This window comes from Oncorhynchus kisutch, linkage group LG21 (assembly GCF_002021735.2).
Source record: "Oncorhynchus kisutch isolate 150728-3 linkage group LG21, Okis_V2, whole genome shotgun sequence".
Taxonomy (NCBI): Eukaryota; Metazoa; Chordata; class Actinopteri; order Salmoniformes; family Salmonidae; genus Oncorhynchus; species Oncorhynchus kisutch.
Window position 1 is genome coordinate 2186009 of NC_034194.2, and position 20960 is coordinate 2206968.

At 42.5% G+C, this 20960-nt stretch overlaps 1 protein-coding gene and 1 long non-coding RNA gene across 2 annotated transcripts in view; both read right to left on the bottom strand.

The window, feature by feature from the left end:
* LOC109876212 (glutamate receptor ionotropic, kainate 2) overlaps nt 1–20960 on the bottom strand; it is a 204627-nt gene that overhangs the window by 11414 nt on the left and 172253 nt on the right. The window contains exons 14-15 of the mRNA XM_031800870.1: nt 18735–18952; nt 18068–18293 (exon numbers count right to left, since the gene is read on the bottom strand). Of these exons, the coding sequence (XP_031656730.1) occupies nt 18068–18293; nt 18735–18952 (444 nt within the window). The remainder of the gene's footprint in view (nt 1–18067; nt 18294–18734; nt 18953–20960) is intronic.
* On the bottom strand, nt 2500–7231 carry LOC116356237 (uncharacterized). Its single transcript, XR_004204722.1, has 3 exons — nt 6194–7231; nt 5921–6048; nt 2500–2965 (listed from the first exon to the last, which is right to left on the bottom strand). It is a non-coding gene; the product is annotated as an uncharacterized LOC116356237 (long non-coding RNA).

Consider the following 20960-nt stretch of genomic DNA (forward strand, 5'->3'; position numbering starts at 1 on the left):
TGATTCTTCGCTGCCTGGTCCCCGCCAATCCCAACACCTGGAGACAGCCGCTCGTGTGGGTAGAGTATACGCGCAACACCCTCTCTTGCTCAGCCACTGGTCTCTCGCCTTTTGAATGTTCTCTGGGATATTAGCCCTGCCCTTCCCGGAGCAAAAGGTCAGCATACTCTCGGCCCAGATGTTCGTCTGTCGCTGTACCTGGAAGAGAGCCCAGTCGGCTCTTCTCAAGACTCTCCTGTGAAGATATGAAGGATCAGGTTACAGTAGGTCCGCTATACAGCACCCTCTCTCTCCCGCAGAAATGGAAGTTAAAAATCTCTTTGTTACAACAGAGAGATATTTTGTAGTACTGTAACATCCGAGATTGGATTACAGAAATATTGCTTCATTATCCAAACAGTTGGAATGGTCCATTGGTTCCAATTATGTCAGATCAGTTGTTGTTTTGGAATCTCATTAAGGACAGTATAACAACATAACTGTCTCTCTGAATGTGTATATTTCCCATCCAAATGTTGTGGAACTTATAGGATTACATATGAAACTATTTGTGAGAAGATGAAATGTGATCTTGGCCATCTAAATGAGAAAATGTTTTTTCATGTAAAGTTTATCCAGTCAGTAACCACGCCCACAGACATTATCCCGAACGTAAGGGAACACCCTTTTCCCCCAAGTGTTCAAAAAGGACCTGCTGAAGAACTCTCTATAGACCAGTTAAGTGCAGCACCAGCTGAATATGTTACAAATGGTTAAGAAAACTACAAGACTAAAGACCAAACAGGCGGGCGGTGTTGAACAGGATGACACGAATGGTTAGACTATGAGACCAGAAAAATGTGGAGCGTGGCTGCACGTTGAAATGGTAGGAATTTAAATCTCTAGAGACCAGTTAATTACCAGGTTGCTATGGGTGTGTTTAAATGGTTCTAGCTCTACAATAGACCAGCGTGACCGACAGTGTGAGCTGAAAGGTACGGAATGGTTAGAAACTCTCAAAGACTACACAGGAACATTCAGTCCGCAGCTAGTTAGTTAAGTAGTACTTTAGTCTAGTTTAAGTACTTTAGTCTAGTAAACTCGACCAAAGACGAGAAGACAAAGAACAATTTACTCTCACCACCATAGATACCTCTATTCTAACGAACAGAGCCTGCTGAACAATGCGGGGTAGACCTATGGAGGATTCGTTCTCACAGACACTCCGAAACCTACAACTGCAAAGGGCATGGTGACCTCTGGTGGACAACCAGAGGCTTTCTGTTAAAGTACTCCCAGTAGATGGATTGACTTTTCAACAGAGACAGCAAAGCCATACACATGTAAATATGTACATTGCAATTATTTTGAAAGAGTGACCATTCATGTGTATTCGTATTCCAACGATCAGCTGTATTTAGTGGAAGTCCTTTGTCTCCCCCTTTCTCTCTCGTCTGAATCCGACATTGTGTAACAAGCCGTCATATTGGTTTTGTCCACTAGGGACCTTTCATTGCATATTGTTAGTAACCAATAAACTATACCACATGTAAGCTATCTTGTTTGCGTGTTTATGCAATTCTGTGTGATTATTTAGTTAGTAAATAAATAATTTAGCCAATTTGTATATCGCTGATTCATCATTTATGTTTGGGTTCGTGCAGATATCCAAGGGTTTTTCGACATTCAGAATGAGACTTAAGGTAAATAAAAATTAAATTAATTAAATTGATGTAAGAGATATTTATATCTTTAGAGTTTAGTAACTCGTTAAAATAACCTTTCCCGTGGTGCCCCAGATTACTACTTAACTAGTGTAATAACTGAATGTGGTATGTAATTACTGTATAAAATAACAGTCAAACACATTGATGATAGTCAAGACACCACAACCACCTCCAGGAATCGATGACAGGCGGACAGCCACAGGACCCCGGCTCCCCATTATCATCTCGGGCAGAGGGTATGGCTGTCCACTTGGGATCTGCCCCTCCGGGTAGAGTCCTGCTAACTTTTATCGGCCCTTTCCCCATCTCCAAGATTCTTAGGTCCTCTGCTGTTCTTCTGTTGCCCCGTACACATCCCACTTTTCATGTGTCTAGGATTAAACCTATTTCTCACAGCCCATTGTCTCCCATTCCCCTAAATCCCTGAGCACACTAGGTGAATAATCTGTTGATGTGCCCTTGAGCAAGAGCAAGGGACTTAACTGCTCATGTATGTCACTCAGGATAAGAGCATCTCCTTAACAACAGATGTAAAATGTAGGGGGGGCACAACCAAATCTTTCTAAGGTTCTCTAAAAGGAAAGAGGCGCCTCTGTGTGTAATACATAAATAACTTAGCTATTGAAATGCAAGCAACAGGTGATGAGACCAGCAACAGAAAGTATTACAATACAAGAACACAATATTTCCCTCAAGTCAACCATACCAAGATGATTGTAATACATTCATCAGTACCATTCATATTTTTTTAACCTACTGGACCTCCTTAGCACAAACAAACAAGAACATTAAACAAATATGATTCACTTTATTTTAAATGATGACGTAATGGTGAATGAGTCACATTGTAAATGTGGCAGCTGCAAGCTGTCTTTACATCCCTCTCAGTCCAATCCCCACAGACAGCTATAGTAGAGGGGTTGAGATTACAAGAGAAGAGGGTGTGGGGACTAGGTGGAGGTTCAGATCTGCTGGAGAGTTACACTCCTATAGCTTATCAACCAGTTAGTTATTAGAATCAGGTACACTGGATAAGGGTTGGACAAAACCTACGAGACAGTTACACTCCAGGAGAGCCCTGTATCAGATCAAGCTGGATCTTGTGTCGAGTCTGTAGGTTCCATATCGATCTGGTCATCCTCAACGTGGTACTCCAGCTCTCGGCGGCCTGACTGGTGTCACACTTTTTCCACTACCCCAGCTAACACACCTGATTAAACTAATTGCATTCCGAGGAATAGAGTCCTCTAGAGAATCACCTGAAAAACATAAAATGGTGTCACAATTACTTTGTAAAAGGTAGCATCATTTAAACTTTTTAAAAACCAAGCAATGTTCTCATATCGAACCAACATGCTTGTGGTTGGCAAAGAAAGCAAACAGGCACATGTAACAAACATCCATTGAAGTATAGTCAATGTGTTCACAGAGTTGGATCATGTCCACATACGGTAGCCTGGGAGTCTAAATGTGGATTCTCTAGGGTCTTCTCTCTGGTCACTGCATAATGAATCATTAATGCTCAGGGTGGGGACCGACAGCCCATGTCAGTTTGTGGACCTATGATCTCATCATTGCAATGTGAAAGGTACATCTATATTTGCTGCAGCATAGCCTATGCTAATGTACAGTTGAAGTCAGAAGTTTACATGCACCTTAGCCAACTATATTTAAACTCAGTTTTCCTGACATTTAAACCTAGTAGAAATTCCCTGTTTTAGGTCAGTTAGGATCACCACTTTACCTTAATAATGTGACATGTCAGAATAATAGAGAATGATTAATTTCAGCTTTTATTTCTTCCATCATATTCCCAGTGGGTCAGCAGTTTACATACATTCAATTAGTATTTGGTAGCTGATACTGTAATTTAATTATGCCAATGTTCTTTCATCAATTGAAAGCCCTTAATCTATTTTATGAGAATTTCTAAGATTTCTTGTTTGCATAAAATAGACGCAGACCAGTCTTTCAATAATAGGTAATATAATTTATTCTCGGAGCGCGCTCCCACTTAATCACGTGCAGCAGTTTATATACAGATCATGACGCCATTTCATTGCTTTAACAGAATCCCCTCCTCTCGACCGGGACAAAGTAAGGTGAAAAGTTCATTCTAACTTACTAACACACTCCCAGATAACTTTTGACCCCTCAACTTTATCGATCACCACTGAACTGACAGTTTTAATTAACAGAAAACCTAGGAATGCACTCACTGCCTTATCTAAAAACCCCAGAGCTAAGTTTCTGTAGGGTCAACCATAGGCTAACGACCTTATCTGTTTTCACAGTCCACAACCCATTCGTTTTATTCCTAGTTGGAATGGTGTTCATTAACTTTTTATTACTCCTTGTCCGTGTCACACAATCCCTTCTTATGAACTCCTATTGTTAATCACTTATAAAACAGAGTATAAGTTTACTTAGTTACAATTCTATTTAAAATGGGGATATTGTTTATTCATTTATCCATAATAAATCCAACAGTAGCATTGCTTTTAAATTGTTTAACTTGGGTCAAACATTTCGGGTAGCCTTCCACAAGCTTCCCACAATAGGTTGGGTGAATTTTGGCCCATTCCTCCTGACAGAGCTGGTGTAACGGAGTTAGGTTTGTAGGCCTCCTTGCTCGCATCCGCTGTTTCAGTTCTGCCCACAAGTTTTCTATGGGATTGAGGTCAGGGCTTTATGATGGCCATTCCAATACCTTGACTTGGTTGTCCTTAAGCCATTTTTTCACAACTTTGGAAGTATGCTTGGGGTCATTGTCTATTTGGAAGACCCATTTGCGACCAAGCTTTAACTTCAAGACGGATGTCTTGAGATGTTGCTTCAATATATCCACATATTTTTCTTCCCTCATGATGCCATCTATTTTGTGAAGTGCACCAGTCCCTCCTGCAGAAAAGCACCCCCACAACATGATGCTGCCACCCCCGTGCTTCACGGTTGGGATGGTGTTCTTTGGCTTGCAAGCCGCCCCCTTTTTCCTCCAAACATAACATTTTGGCCAAACAGTTCTATTTTTGTTTCATCAGACCAGAGGACATTTCTCCAAAAAGTACGATCTTTGTCCCCATCTGCAATTGCAAACCGTAGTCTGGCTTTTTTATGGCGGGTTTGGAGCAGTGGCTTCTTCCATGCTGAGCGGCCTTTCAGGTTATGTTGATTAGGACTCATTTTACTGTGGATATAGATACTTTTGTACCGCTTTCCTCCAGCATCTTCACAGGGTCCTTTGCTGTTGTTCTGGGGTTGATTTGCACTTTTCACACCAAAGTACGTTCATCTCTAGCAGACAGAATGCGTCTCCTTCCTGAGCTTTATGATGGCCGCGTGATCCCATCTTGTTTATACTTGCGTATTATTGTTTGTACAGATGAACGTGGTACCTTCAGGCATTTGGAAATTGCTCGCAAGGATGAACCAGACTTGTGGAGGTCTACAATTTTTTTCTGAGGTCTTGGCTGTTTTATTTTGATTTTCTCATGATGTCAAGCAAAGAGGCACTGTGTTTGAAGGTAGGCCTTGAAATACATCCACAGGTACACCTCAAATTGACTCAAAGTATGTCAATTAGCATATCAGAAGCTTCTAAAGCCAGTTTCTGTAATTCTCCAAACTGTTTAAAGGCACAGTCAACTTAGTGTAGGTAAACTTCTGACCCACTGGAATTGTGAGGCAGTGAATTATATGTGAAATAATCTGTCTGTAAACAATTGTTGGAAAAATTACTTGTGTCATGCACAAAGTCGATGTCCTAACTGACTTGCCAAAACTATAGTTTGTTAAAAAGAAATATGTGGAGTGGTTGAAAATGAGTTTTAATGACTCCAACCTAAGTGAATGTAAACTCTTATTCACTTTTTTGGTGCCCACTCCGGAAAGAGAGGTTTCATTAGACTCCATTGAACAACAAGATAGGCCTGTCCAGTATATTACCCTCCAGCAGTCTCTAATAATGGTCACATTGTTTGACCATACACTACTGTTATACAGTCTGCTACATTAGCTTGTAACACCGTCCACTACATTAGACTAACTGATAATAAGTCTCCATCGTCGCATATTATAGTACATTCCCATTGACTTCCATTAGCCCGCTGTGTGCGTCAGTGGGCATGGCCGGTCGGTGTGTGTTCTTACACCAGCTCAGTTTGTACACCCACATCCACCCTCCTATTAACAGTCTGACTGCAGGAGTAGCCTACCTCTCATTGTTGGTCATCCTATTCCTCTCCTTCTCCTGTGGTTGGTCAAAGATAGACTCCATCTCCTCCATATAGCCAGGGGTGTAGTGGGTCACCTCCTCCAGAACCTTCTCATAGCTGGCTCGAACCTGGGGGTGTCACATTGGTGGGAGATGTACACATTCTTACACACACCCACGTACTTAGATAAAGGCAGGTTTCCAGTAGAACATCGTGTTATTACAATATTGAGAAAAGTGTAAATATACAACAAAAAATGTATTCTGTACTTACTTTGATAGGGGGTTGTACTGTATTTTCAAATGTGTTGATAGATAAAAGGTGGATATCGATATCCTTGATCTAGAAAACTATTACAAAAAACTTCATATCAGATCTAGACTGCTAGAAACAAATATAACTTTCTAATACCAATGTTAATTAGCTATTTATTCACCTCTTCAAGTACTTAAAAAATAGGAAGTCAACCCGGCTGTTTACAACTAACAGACAACTAGCTAGGAATCGTAGCTAAGACCTGAATGTCTCTCTGGTGGATGAAGTTAACTAGCTATGTCAAAGCAATGTATGATCATAAATAGCTAGCTAGCTGGCTACAAAACTGGCTAGTTAACTAACGTCATAACCTTTAGGACCTAGACGTGTTTGCTGACAGGAAAAACTATTATTGGCTACTAGGAGGAGGAATGTAAAGCTAACTAGCAAGCCTGTAGCTAGTTGTTAACGGTGTGGCATTGCCGAAGAAGACCGAAGGTCGCCAGGGCCGGTTTCCCGATAGCGATGGAATTTAGACTTACCACTGTTTTAACAATGCATCTTTCCTACAACAGCCGAAGATGTAACATGCATTTTCCAAAACACCATGCAGAGAGAATGTTCGCTAAGTGGGTCATTGAGTTGTGTGTCCATTCCGATAGGATCAAAAGAAAGGAAGCACTGCTCTCAGATTACCATTCTCCATCTAACCTTAGTGGCAATCAGCAGTTGCTACAACCATTTTTGGACTTATAAATTAATGATATGCACCCATTGATTCTTGAAGAATATAACTTATAGATGTGGTAGCTGTCGTACCCTATCAGAACCCAACATATGTAAACAAACACTATATAGACTCAAAATATGGTTAAAACTATCATTTTGTTATCATGGATAACTTGCATCCATAGCAAGGTTACATTTCTCCAGCCACATACCTCCGTTGAATCAGGGGTGGGGTGACGGCTTTCTTATTGTTTCTACTGCTGATTGCTGCCTTAACATGAGAATTATTCTACAAAACTGATGAAGGATCAGCTCCTAGACAGATATAACCTATGGTTACAAATATTGAGGCAACTTATTCCTATGCTTACCCTATAATAGTCCACTAAATCAAGATTTGGCACATCATTGCACACGTTACACATCATGAAATACACTCAGTTTATTAGGTACACCCATCTAAACTCAGCAAAATAAGAAACGTCCTCTCACTGTCAACTGCGTTTATTTTCAGCAAACTTAACATGTGTAAATATTTGTATGAACATAAGATTCAACAACTGAGAGCTGCATTAAGTACTGCAGTGCATCTCCTCCTCATAGACTGCACCAGATTTGCCAGTTCTTGCTGTGAGATGTTACCCCACGCTTCCACCAAGGCACCTGCAAGTTCCCAGACATTTCTAGGGGGAATGGCCCTAACCCTCACCCTCCGATCCAACAGGTCCCAGATGTGCTCAATGTGATTGCGATCTGGGCTCTTCGCTGGCCATGGCAGAACACTGACATTCCTGTCTTGCAGGAAATCACGCACAGAACAAGCAGTATGGCTGGTGGCATTATCATGCTGGAGGGTCATGTCAGTATGAGCGTGCAGGAAGGGTACCAAATGAGGGAGGAGGTTTTCTTCCCTGTAATGCACAGCGTTGAGATTGCCTGAAATGACAAGCTCAGTCCGATGATGCTGTGACACACCGCCCCAGACCATGACAGACCCACCACCACCACCAAATCGATCCCGCTCCACTGTACAGGCCTCAGTGTAACGCTCATTCCTTCGACGATAAACGCAAATCCGACCATCACCCTTGGTGAGACAAAACCACGACTCGTCAGTGAAGAGCACTTTTCGCCAGTACTGTCTGGTCCAGCGACGGTGAGTAGGTGCACATAGGCAACGTTGTTGCTGATGATGTCTGGTGAGGACCTGTTTAAAATAGGCCTACAAGCCTTCAGTCCAGCCTCTCAGCCTATTGTGGACAGTCTGAGCACTGATGGAGGGATTGTGCGCGTTCCTGGGGTAACTCGGGCAGTTGCTGTTGCCATCCTGTACCTGTCCCGCAGGTGTTATGTTCGGATGTACTGATCCTGTGCAGGTGTTGTTACACGTAGTCTACCACTGTGAGGATGATCAGCTGTCCGTTCTGTCTCCCTGTAGCGCTGTCTTAGGTGTCTCACAGTACGGACATTGCAATTTATTGCCCTGGCCACATCTGCAGTCTTCATGCCTTCTTGCAGCATGCCTAAGGCATGTTCACGCAGATGAGCAGGGATCCTGGGCATCTTTCTTTTGGTGTCAGTAGAAAGGCCTCTTTAGGCCTCTTTAGTGTCCAAAGTTTTCATAACTGTGACCTTAATTGCCTACCGTCTGTAAGCTGTTAGTGTCTTAAGGACTGTTCCACAGGTGCATGTTGATGAATTGTTTATGGTTCATTGAACAAGCATGGGAAACCGTGTTTAAACCCTTTACAATGAAGACCTGCAAAGTTACTTGGATTTTTACGAAAGACAGGGACCTGAAAAAGGGGTGTTTCTATTTTTACTGAGTTTAGTACAGGGTTGAATTCTTCAGGGCATGGATTCTACAAGGTGTGGCATTCAAACGTTGCTCAATTGGTATCAAGGGACCTAACGTGTGCCAGGAAAACATTCCCCACACCATCACACCACCTCCACCAGCCTGTACTGTTGATACCAGGCAGGATGGGGCAATGGAATCATGCTTCATACGCCACAATCCTGACTGCCATCAGCATGACGCAACAGGAACCGGAATTTGTTGGACCAGGCAATGTTTTTCTACTCATCAATTGTCCAGTGTTGGTGATCACAGGCCCACTGGAACCGCTTCTTCTGGTCTTTAGCTGATAGGAGTGGAACCTGGTGTGGTTGTCTACTGCAATAGCCCATCCGTGACTAGGACCAACCCGTTTTGCGTTCCGAGATGCCGTTCTGCACCACTATTCAACTGTGCCATTATTTGCCTGTTTGTGGCCCGCCTGTTAGCTTGCACAATTCTTGCCATTTGACCTTTCTCATCAACGGGTTTTAGCCCACATGACTGCCGCTGACAGGATGTTTTTTGTTTGTCGCTCCATTCTCGGTAAACCCTAGACACTGTCGTGCGTGAAAAGCCCAGAAAGCTGGGAGTTTCTGAGGTACTGGAATGGCGTGCCTGGCACTGACAATCATACCATGCTCAAAGTAACCTACGTCACTTGTTTCCAACATTCAATCGAACAGTCACTGAATGCCTCAATGCCTGTCTAACCATTTTTGTGAATGGGGTGGTGTACCTAATTAGACAGTAGCATACAAATACCTAAATAAATCTTAGATGAATATTCAAAATATATAGGTCTATGTAGCCTATACTGTATTTATATTTTAATACAGACATCTCGGTCTAAGGCACTGCATCTCAGTGCTAGAGGCATTACTACAGACCCTGGTTCAATTTCAGGCTGTATCCGAACCGGACGTGATTGGGAGTCCTATAGGGTGGTGCACAATTGGCCCTGCGTAGTCCTGTTTAGGGTTTGTATTGTAAATATGAATGTGTTATTAACTGACTTGCTTAGTTAAAAGGTTAAATAATAAAGTATTTTTTATTTTTTATCTTTGCAAAGAAATGAGAAGCTTTTTATTTGTAGTCTGTACGCAGGTTTCCAATGTCCCAGGTTTATTCAACAAAAGCAATGTTGCAAAACAACATTTTCGAAATGTGTAATGGAAACGGCAGGTGTAGGAGAAATGTTCTAAATGTGTAATGGAAACGGCAGGTGTAGGAGAAATGTTCTAAATGTGTAATGGAAACGGCAGGTGTAGGAGAAATGTTCTAAATGTGTAATGGAAACGGCAGGTGTAGGAGAAATGTTCTAAATGTGTAATGGAAACGGCAGGTGTAGGAGAAATGTTCTAAATGTGTAATGGAAACGGCAGGTGTAGGAGAAATGTTCTAAATGTGTAATGGAAACGGCAGGTGTAGGAGAAATGTTCTAAATGTGTAATGGAAACGGCAGGTGTAGGAGAAATGTTCTAAATGTGTAATGGAAACGGCAGGTGTAGGAGAAATGTTCTAAATGTGTAATGGAAACGGCAGGTGTAGGAGAAATGTTCTAAATGTGTAATGGAAACGGCAGGTGTAGGAGAAATGTTCTAAATGTGTAATGGAAACGGCAGGTGTAGGAGAAATGTTCTAAATGTGCAATGGAAACGGCAGGTGTAGGAGAAATGTTCTAAAGATCGACAACATTTGTATCCATTTAACAGTGGGTTTTTTCTTTATCTAACACAAATGAGGATGGAAATGGTGTTTTCCTTATAATTGTGATTGCTGAATACTTTTGAAGATGTCATAATGTCACCATAAAACCTTTTCTTTGCAGGACAAAGATTGTCCTGACTTTCAAGAACGCTTTAATTGATCCGCCATGTTTTCCTGGTTGCAATTTTCACCATCCAGTAATTTCAGGTCTACAGGAGTGCCAGTTTCACGACGGCACGAACTAGCCTAGGCAGCTGATTGTTTATACTCATGGGCGCTAGATCAGTGGCAATACGTTGGCCCATGAGAATTATTAGAATATGGCAAATATTTGTCAATTATTGCATTCTATCCATGCTGGCTTTCAAGGGCTACCTGTGACATGAAACAGATAGGTTGGTTGGAGGGCATATATGCTGTTGCCAATGTATTAATGAGCAATTTGCATAAATTGATTATTGAATCTTCAGCCACTACATTCTACACTGTCATTAAAAAAAAGGTGTAAATGCACCCTAGCAGGCATTTGTCACATACATTATCTATTCCAATGTTATAAATGTCTACAACAAAAATGTACTGGAAAAGTTAATGGAAACATAGCTACTGTCACATTCATTCTGAAGCTGTCGGCTTGATTTTTTGTTTGGTGGAGATCTTTTGTGTTTAAAGTGATGCGGCTGGGCAAAAAATCTAGCTAACAATGTACTTAGTTGTTCTACGGTCTGAGGCAGTCGCTAAATAATTCACGTTTTCATTAGCATCACTTTAAACACAGAAGATCTCCACCAACGATGGTTATGGGAAACAGCTCTGAGACCTAAAGATGATGCAACAAAGGTTCTAACAGTGAATTTAGCCTTAAGATGCTTTGGGAAACCAGGCCTAGCTAGCTAGATAACTAACTAACTAGCTAGGTAGTTGGACAAGTTGTCTGTGACCTAACATTAGCTAGTTAGATAGTTAGGTAGATAGCTAATTTGTTAGCTAACGTGTCCGCTAATATCGGCAATACAACGTTAGTACCCAGCGACAAACAAAGCAACACATTTTTACCTTAAATAATTCTTATCTTAATAAAATAGCTACTTAGCTATTTTAGTTTGGATTATTGTTCCAGTGTTGAATATCCAATCTCTGAAGATGTCCTAATCTTATTTTTCTATGGTATTATGTTGGTCCGCAACCAACGTTAGAGGTGCATGCCACACAACAGTTACATCAGGTTAAAAATGACCCTCTCCAGAAAATAAGTCTCTCATTGTTGCCGTCTGCTATCGACCCCCCTCCGCTCCCAGCTGTGCCCTGGACACCATTTGTGAATTGATCGCTCCCCATCTAGCTTCAGAGTTCGTTCTGTTAGGTGATCTAAACTGGGATATGCTTCCCCCCCCCTACAGTCTAAGCTTGATGCCCTCAATCTCACACAAATCATCAAGGAACTCACCAGGTACCACCCTAAATCCTTAAACATGGGCACCCTCAGACATTATCCTGACCAACTTGCCCTCCAAGTACACCTCCGCTGTATTCAATCAGGATCTCAGCGATCACTGCCTCATTGCCTCATTGCCTGTATCCGCTACGGGTCCGTGGTCAAACGACCACCCCTCATCACTGTCAAACGCTCCCTAAAACACTTCTGCCAGCAGGCCTTCCTAATCAACCTGGCCCGGGTATCCTGGAAGGATATTGACCTCATCCCGTCAGTCGAGGATTCCTGGTCATTCTTTAAAAGTAATTTCCTCACCATCTTAGATAAGCATGCCCCGTTCACAAAACAGAACTAAGAACATATATAGCCCTTGGTTCACACCAGACCTGACTGGCCTTGACCAGCACAAAAACATCCTGTGGCGGACTACCATAGATTCGAATAGTCCCCACGATATGCAACTGTTCAGGGAAGTCAGTAACCAGTACACGCAGTCAGTCAGGAAAGCAAAGGATAGATTTTTCAAGCAGAAATTAGCATCCTGTCGCTCTAACTCCAAAAAGATTTGGGACACTAAAGTCCATGGAGAACAAGAGCACCTCCTCCCAGCTGCCCACTGCACTGAGGCTAGGTAACACAGTCACCACTGATAAATCCATGATAAACTAAAATTTCAATAAGCATTTTTCAATAAGCATAGCCTCCTGGCTACTCTAACCCCGGCCAACAGCTCCGCCTCCCCCGCAGCTAATCGCCCTAGCCTCCCCAGCTTCTCGCTCACCCAAATCCAGACAGCAGATGTTCTGAAAGAGCTGCAAAACCTGGACCCATACAAATCAGCTGGGCTAGATAATCTGGACCCTCTCTTTCTAAAACTATTGTTGCAACCCCTATTACCAGCCTGTTCAACCTCTCTTTCGTATCGTCCGAGATCCCTAAAGATTGGAAAGCTGCTGCTGTCACCCCCCTCTTCAAAAGGGTTGACACCCGAGACCCAAACTGTTACAGACCTATATCCATCCTGCCCTGCCTATCTAAAGTCTTCGAAAGCCATGTTAATAAACAGATCACTGACCATTTCGAATCCCACCGTACCTTCTCCGCTGTGCAATCACGGGTGCACCTCAGCCACGCTCAAGGTACTAAACGATATCTTAACCGCCATTGTTAAGAAACAATACTGTGCAGCCGTATTCATTGACATCGCCAAGGCTCTCGACTCTGTCAATCACCACATCCTCATCGGCAGACTCGACAGCCTTGGTTTCTCAAATGATTGCCTCGCCTGGTTCACCAACTACTTCTCTGATAGAGTTCAGTGTGTCAAATCGGAGGGTCTGTTGTCCGGGCCTCTGACAGCCTCTATGGGGGTGCCACAGGGTTCAATTCTTGGACCGACTCTCTTCTCTGTATACATCAATGATGTTGCTCTTGCTGATAGAGTCTCTGATCCACCTATACACATACAACACCATTCTGTATACTTCTGGCCCTTCTTTGGACACTGTGTTAACAACACTCCAGGCGGGCTTCAATACCATACAACTCTCCTTCCGTGGCCTCCAATTGCTCTTAAATACAAGTAAAACTAAATGCATGCTCTTCAACCGATCGCTGCCTGCACCTGCCCGCCTGTCCAACATCACTACTCTGGATGGCTCTGACTTAGAATATGTGGACAACTACAAATACCTAGATGTCTGGTTAGACTGTAAACTCTCCTTCCAGACCCACATCAAACATCTCCAATCCAAAGTTAAATTTACAATTGGCTTCCTATTTCGCAACAAAGCATCCTTCACTCATGCTGCCAAACATACCCTTGTAAAACTGACCATCCTACCAATCCTCGACGATGTAATTTACAAAATAGCCTCCAATACCCTACTCAATAAATTGGATGCAGTCTATCACAGTGCCATCCGTTTTGTCACCAAAGCCCCATATACTACCCACCACTGCGACCTGTACATTCTCGTTGGCTGGCCCTCGCTTCATACGTCGCCAAACCCACTGGCTCCAGGTCATCTACAAGACCCTGCTAGGTAAAGTCCCCCCTTATCTCAGCTCGCTGGTCACAGTAGCAGCACCCACCAGTAGCACGCGCTCCAGCAGGTATATCTCTCTGGTCACCCCCAAAACCAATTATTGCTTTGGCAGCCTCTCCTCCTAGTTCTCTGCTGCCAATGACTGGAACGAACTACAAAAATCTCTGAAACTGGAAACACTTATCCCCCACACTAGCTTTAAGCACCAGCTGTCAGAGCAGCTCACAGATTACGGCACCTGTACATAGCCCAGCTATAATTTAGCCCTAACAACTACCCCTTTCCCTACTGTATTTATTTATTTATTGAGTTCCTTTGCAACCCATAATTTATCTCTACTTTGCACATTCTTCCACTGCAAATCAACCATTCCAGTGTTTTACTTGCTATATTGTATTTACTTCGCCACCATGGTCTTTTTTTTGCCTTTACCTCCCTTATCTCACCTGCTCACATTGCATATAGACTTCTACTGTATGTTTGTTTATTCCATGTGTAACTCTGTGTTGTTGTATGTGTCGAACTGCTTTGCTTTATCTTGGCCAGGTCGCAATTGTAAATGAGACAGGCAATTCAAAAGCTAATTTGAACTATGCACTAACACGGCTTTCATTATAAGCAGCTTGACTACTGCTAGAGTACTGTAGCTTTACTTCAACAACAGATGGACTCATATTGGATGGGTTCTCTCAAACAGCTTAATACATACTCTTAGAGTAGGTTTACACCATCAATGTACCAGTTAATGTAAACATGTCTTTATGTAAGACACACGCAATCTGCCATCTGGGATTCTGTTCAACGTTCCTAAGCTTGATATACCCATTGATTCTTCAAGGATCAATCTGCAGTTCAAACAACAAAGCCAACACCCCACCCAAGAATTGGTGGTGGAGAAATAATAATAATAATATGAATGTAACCACTCAAATTCATCGATAGCTCTATTGATACAAAATGAACATTTTAACCATATTCTGAGGCTAAACAGTGTTGGTTTCTAAGTACATTGTTTACAAACAATTGAGTAGAACAAGCATATATTTTTGGGTTCTGATGGGACTCATGAGGCATTTATTATACAAGTTATATTCTTAAAGAATCAATGGGTGTGTGTAAATAATTTTAAAGTAAAATATATATTAAGCAATTACAAATTTACCCTTTAAATACTATAACTTATAAATGTCTCAAGTGCACAGCTCAACTGCCTGTCACGACTTCCGCCGAAGTCGGTCCCTCTCCTTGTTCGGGCGGTGTTCGGTGGTCGACGTCACTGATCCATTTTTCGATTGGTTGGAACACGTTGTGTATTTAAACCTGTTTACAACTCTTGTCCTTGTCGGAGATTGTTTGATTGTATGTATTATGTGTTGGTGCGCACCGGGTTCTTGTACCCACTTTTTAGTTATTGTGTAATTTTGGTTTTGGAGTTTTGTTAAGTTTATTAAACCACTCCAGTTATACCAAGTTCCATTCTCCTGCTCCTGATTTCCCTGCCACCAACACGCACCCATTACACTGTCTTATCCTAAAAATACTGTATGTACAAATGCTGTCAACTACCTTGTCTCAGTAGGCTTATGTATTAGGCTTGGTCAAATGTCCAGAACTAGGCTTAATCTGTGTCTGGGAAACCCTCCCCATAACGTTTACATGAGTGGAGTGGGATTGAAATATGTTTACATTACAAGTACATTATTGGGGTAAACCTACTCTAAAAGCATTTATTCGGCCATTTGAGAGAAGGTTTGAATCCTAATCAACTCATCCAATGTGAGTACATCTGTTGAAGTACAGTAGATCAGTAAAGCTACAGTACTCGAGCATTAGTTCAAACTGCTAAAGATGAAAGCCTTAGGTCAAATGAGCTTTTGAATTTCTTGTCTTTTTCGGCTTCAGACAAAAGCTAATATTTCTCTTAAAAAAGCTAATAACCTTTATGAATAGATATATAGAAGAAGAAACATGTCACATCAGGCAATAGGAGATAATTTAGCAATGTGTACGATGGAATTCCTTTTTGAATGATTATTTTGTCATTTTACCCAATTTCTCTCATCGCTGTAACTCTGCAATGGGCCCGGGAGAGGCGAAGGTCGAGATACGTGTCCTCCAAAACATGTCCCACCAAGCCATGCTGCTTCATAATAAACTGCTTGCTTAACCAGGAAGATAGCCGCACCAATGTGTCAAAAGAAAAATCTTTGACTGATGACAGCTTGCAAGCACCCGGCCCGCCACAAGGAGTCGATAGAACGTGATGAGCCAAGGAAAGCCCTCTGTCCGAACCCTCCCCTAATCCAGACGGCGCTGGGCCAATTGTGAATCACCCTATGGGATCGAGCCCCAGGGGTAGCAGTGGTCTCTGCGGCCCCATCATGAACACAATAACCCCAGTGACACTGGGATTAGAAAACACCAGCTGTCCCGCCCGTTTCCCCTGGAGTCCATGAGATCTGACACAGCATATAAAGGGCCTTCGGAAAGTATTCAAACCCCTTGATTTTTTGGCCAGAACCTAGGAAGAGACCTAGAGAGGAACCAGGCTATGAGGGGTGGCCAGTCCTCTTCTGGCTGTGCATGACATCATTTTCGGGAATTTTCAAAACTGTTTAAAGGCACAGTCAACTTAGTGTATGTAAACTTCTGACCCACTGGAATTGTGATACAGTGAATTATAAATGAAATAATGTGTCTGTAAACCATTTTTGGAAAAATTACTTGTGTCATGCACAAAGAAGATGTCCTAACCGACTTGCCAAAACTATAGTTTGTTAACAAGACATTTCTGGAGTGGTTGAGAAACAAGTTTAATGACTCCAACCTAAGTGTATTTAAACTTCCAACTTCAACTGTATGTTTATTTTACCTTCATTTAACAAGGCAAGTCTGTTAAGAACAAATTCTTATTTTCAATGACGGCCTAGGAACAGTGGGTTAACTGCCTGTCCAGGGGCAGAACGACAGATTTTTACCTTGTCAGCTCAGGGGTTTGAACTTGCAACCTTCCGGTTACTAGTCCAACACTCTAACCACTAGGCTACCCTGCCACCCCTGTGCCTTTCCAAAAAATTTCCAATCAATTGAATTTACCATAGGTGGACACCAATCAAGTTGTAGAAACATCAAGGATGATCAATGGAACCAGGATGCACCTGAGCAAAATTAGAGTTTCATTGCGAAGCATCTGAATAAAGTATTTCAGTTTTTTTATTTGCAATAAATTCACAAACATTTCTGCAAAACTGTTTTCCCTTTGTCATTATTGGGTATTGTGTGAAGATTGCTGAGAAAAATATCTATATTTAATACATTTTTAGAATAAGGTGGTAACGTAACAAAATGTGGAAAAAGTCAAGGGGTCTGAATAATTTCCAAAGGCACTGTACATTATGGGCCGTACATATAAAGCGACAGAGTAGGAGTGCTGATCTAGAATTTGGTACCCCCTTTCCATGTGATCTTGTTCATTACTTTCCAAAAGTTAAAACTGATCTTAGATCAGCAATCATACTCTGAGATGCTCCAGGAATACGGAACCAGAACCTCCTCTGTGGTACATAATCTTTATGTGCCAGGCAAAAATGTTGCCCCAACACAAAAGGCTGGGTATGTCTGGTGTATTATGATGCACTGTATGTGTCAAGTGGAACAGTGTTTACACATACCAACTGAAATGCCAGAGAAAAAACTGATTTGTGATCCTGCAGCTATCTATGTCAGGCATGGTATTTTCAAATGTCAATCTGTACAATTGTCTTAAAGTGTGGGGAAATACTAGATTCTGTGTAGAATTCCTATAAATATTATTGTCCATTTCCCCTTCACTTGAACCCTTAGCTCTAAAAACTCAGTCATAACAATTCATTTTTCTACCCTTTCAAGTATGCATACAGTACATTACATTATCCATATCTGTCTCAAACCTCCAAACTCCAACCTTTATCTGCTTGCCCTGATATACATGGTCATTGACAGGTAGAACGTGAAATGGGTGATGGGCGATATGGTCAACATGGGCAATATAGGAGATATGGGTGATTCAGGAGATATGAATGGTGTAGACAATAAGCGATATAGGTGATAATAGCGATATAGACGATACAGACTATAAGGACAATATGCGTTACCCATGGGTGTTCCCACTCCGTAGGCCTTGGAGTCGATGAGGCCCCCTATCTGGGTAAGGTTGCAGTTGCGCTGGGTGACAAACTCAATGGTTGTGGACTCCATGAGGAAAGCGTAGTCGGAGGTGAGCACGCGCTGGATGCCCGTGTCTATGTTTTTCACAATCACAGATGTTCGCCGGCTGTTCATGAACTCCCACATCTTGTCGTAAGTGGAGATCTTCGTCTTCTGTCAAACCACCGGAGGAAGAAAAGGAAGATGAATGAAATCCACCTCTTCTAATAAGAATTGGCTTTTCCACTGTCAATCAATCAATAAAATTGATTTATAAAGCCATTTTTACATCAGCAGATGTCACAAAGTGCTTATACAGAAAGTCAGCCTAACACCCAAAAGAGCAAGCAATGCAGATGTAGAAGCACGGTGGCTAGGAAATACTCCCTAGAAAGGCAGGAGCCTCGGAAGAAACCAGAATCAGAGGGGTAGCCAGTCCTTTTTTGGCTGTGCCCGGTGGAGATTATACATGGCCAATACTTTTTAAGTACCTTGAACAGAGGGGTTTATTATATTTTCTTGCTGTCTTTCCCTACAGCAGGTCGCTATTTGAGTGAAACCCACAACACCGCAGATGACCACTTATCCCAGTGAGCCCAATGGTTTGCTAGCTACCTTGAAAAAGGTCATGGTAGATCCATCCTCCACCACTCCGTACAGGATCTTGGTCTGTTTGGCCAGGTCATCGGCCGAGTCAATGGGTGACTCCATTCGCTCCACGGTGAGGAAGGCAGCCAGGTTGGCCGTGTAGGAGGAGATGATAATGAGGGTGAAGAACCACCAGATGCCCCCCACGATCCGGGTGGACAGGGCCTTAGGCATGAGCTCTGAGCCTGGGTACAGAGGGGAGGGGTGTAGGGGGTGGAGAGATAGAATTCCAGAAGTTACAGCAAGGGTGTATGGAGAAGATGTCTACATAGGCAGCATCCACAAAGGACTTAGTGAGGGGTGATATTGTGCTCTGTGGATCATCCGGAGTAGCCTGATTGGGACTTGAATCCAGGCCACTGGGACTGTCCGTCGATTAGTAAGAAAGGTTGCTATGTGTTGTACTTAAGCCGCACCATTATGTATTGGGAGTTGGACAGTAGGGGGTTGGTTTCACGGACCCAGATTCAACCTACTCCTGAACTAAAAAGCATGTTGAATGGTGAATATCCATTGACAGAGCGTTTTACACATCCTTAAAATAGGATTTATCTGGGTCTAGGAAACTGGTCCTAAAAAGTATACTCAATTAACTTACCGTCCGTCAACACAGATCAGTCACTTCTTTAAAGTTACACGTTTACATTTCAAAATAAAAACTTTAGTGGAAACTGACAACCTGGTTGGGTCTGACTGTCATGTACCCAAGGCAACCTCACATCCTGACCCCACGTCCCACTACCCACTATGGGCACTGATTTGTTGCGGGCAATGGGGAGAGGACTCTGGGTAGTGGCACCTGACACAAAGCTGTTCTTGTTGAATAAGTGCAGCATGGCTAGTTGGTAAGAGATAAGTCATACCTAAAGGATAGTTCACTGGTTCGTCCTTTTCATGCTCACCCAAACATGTTTTGATAGGAAACTATCACTTTGTCCTTTTCAGGTTCCAGCAAATTTGTTGGATGCGTAACCAGGCCAGCACAGACTCTGCTCAGTCATATGAAAAGGGTATCTGTTACACTGAGACCCTTATCAATTATTATAATTTTGTTTTATACTGGGGGGAGGGTTGCAATGCAACCCCACTTAATCTATATACAGTTGAAGTCGGAAGTTGGTAGCATTGCATTTAAATTGTTTAAATCGGGTCAAACATTTTGGGTAGCCTTCCACAAGCATCCCACAATAAGTTGGGTGAATTTTGGCCCATTCCTCCATGCACACCTGAAAGAGCTGGTATAACGGAGTCAGGTTTAGAGGCCTTCTTGCTCACACACGCTTTTTCAGTTCTCCCCACAAATTTTCTATAGGATTGAGGTCAGGGCTTTGTGATGGCCACTCCAATACCTTGACTTTGTTGTCCTTAAGCCATTTTGCCACAACTTTGGAAGTATGCTTGAGGTCATTGTCCATTTGGTAGACCCATTTGCGACCAACTTCCTGACTAATGTCTTGATGTTGCTTCAATATATCCACATAATTTTCCTGCCTCATGATGCCATCTATTTTGAGAAGTGCACCAGTCCCTCCTGCAGCAAATCACCCCCACAACATGATGCTGCCACCCCCGTGTTTCACGGTTGGGATGGTGTTCTTCAGCTTGCACACCTCCCCATTTTTCCTCCAAAGATAACGATGGTCATTATGGCCAAACAGAACTATTTTTTTCCACTTTATTATGGCGGGTTGGAGCAGTGGCTTCTTCCTGGCTGAGCGTCCTTTCAGGTTATGTCATTATAGGACTTGTTTTATTGTGGATATAGATACTTATGTACTTTCCTGCAGCATCTTCACAAGGTCCTTTGCTGTTATTCTGTGATTGATTTACACTTTTCGCACCAAAGTACGTTCATCTCTCGAAGACAGAACGTGTCTCCTTCCTGAGCAGTATGACGGCTGTGTGGTCCCATGGTGTATATACTTGCGTATTATTGTTTGTACAGATGAACGTGGTACCTTCAGGCATTATGGAAATTGCTCCCAAGGATGAACCAGACTTGTGGAGGTCTACAATTGTTTTTCTGAGGTCTTGGCTGATTTCTTTAGATTTTCCCATGATGTCAAGCAAAGAGGCATTGAGTTTGAAGGTAGGCCTTCAATCCACAGGTACACCTCCAATTGACTCAAATAATGTGAATTAGCCTATCTTGGGATAGGAGAAATGCTCACCAACAGGGATATAAACCAATTT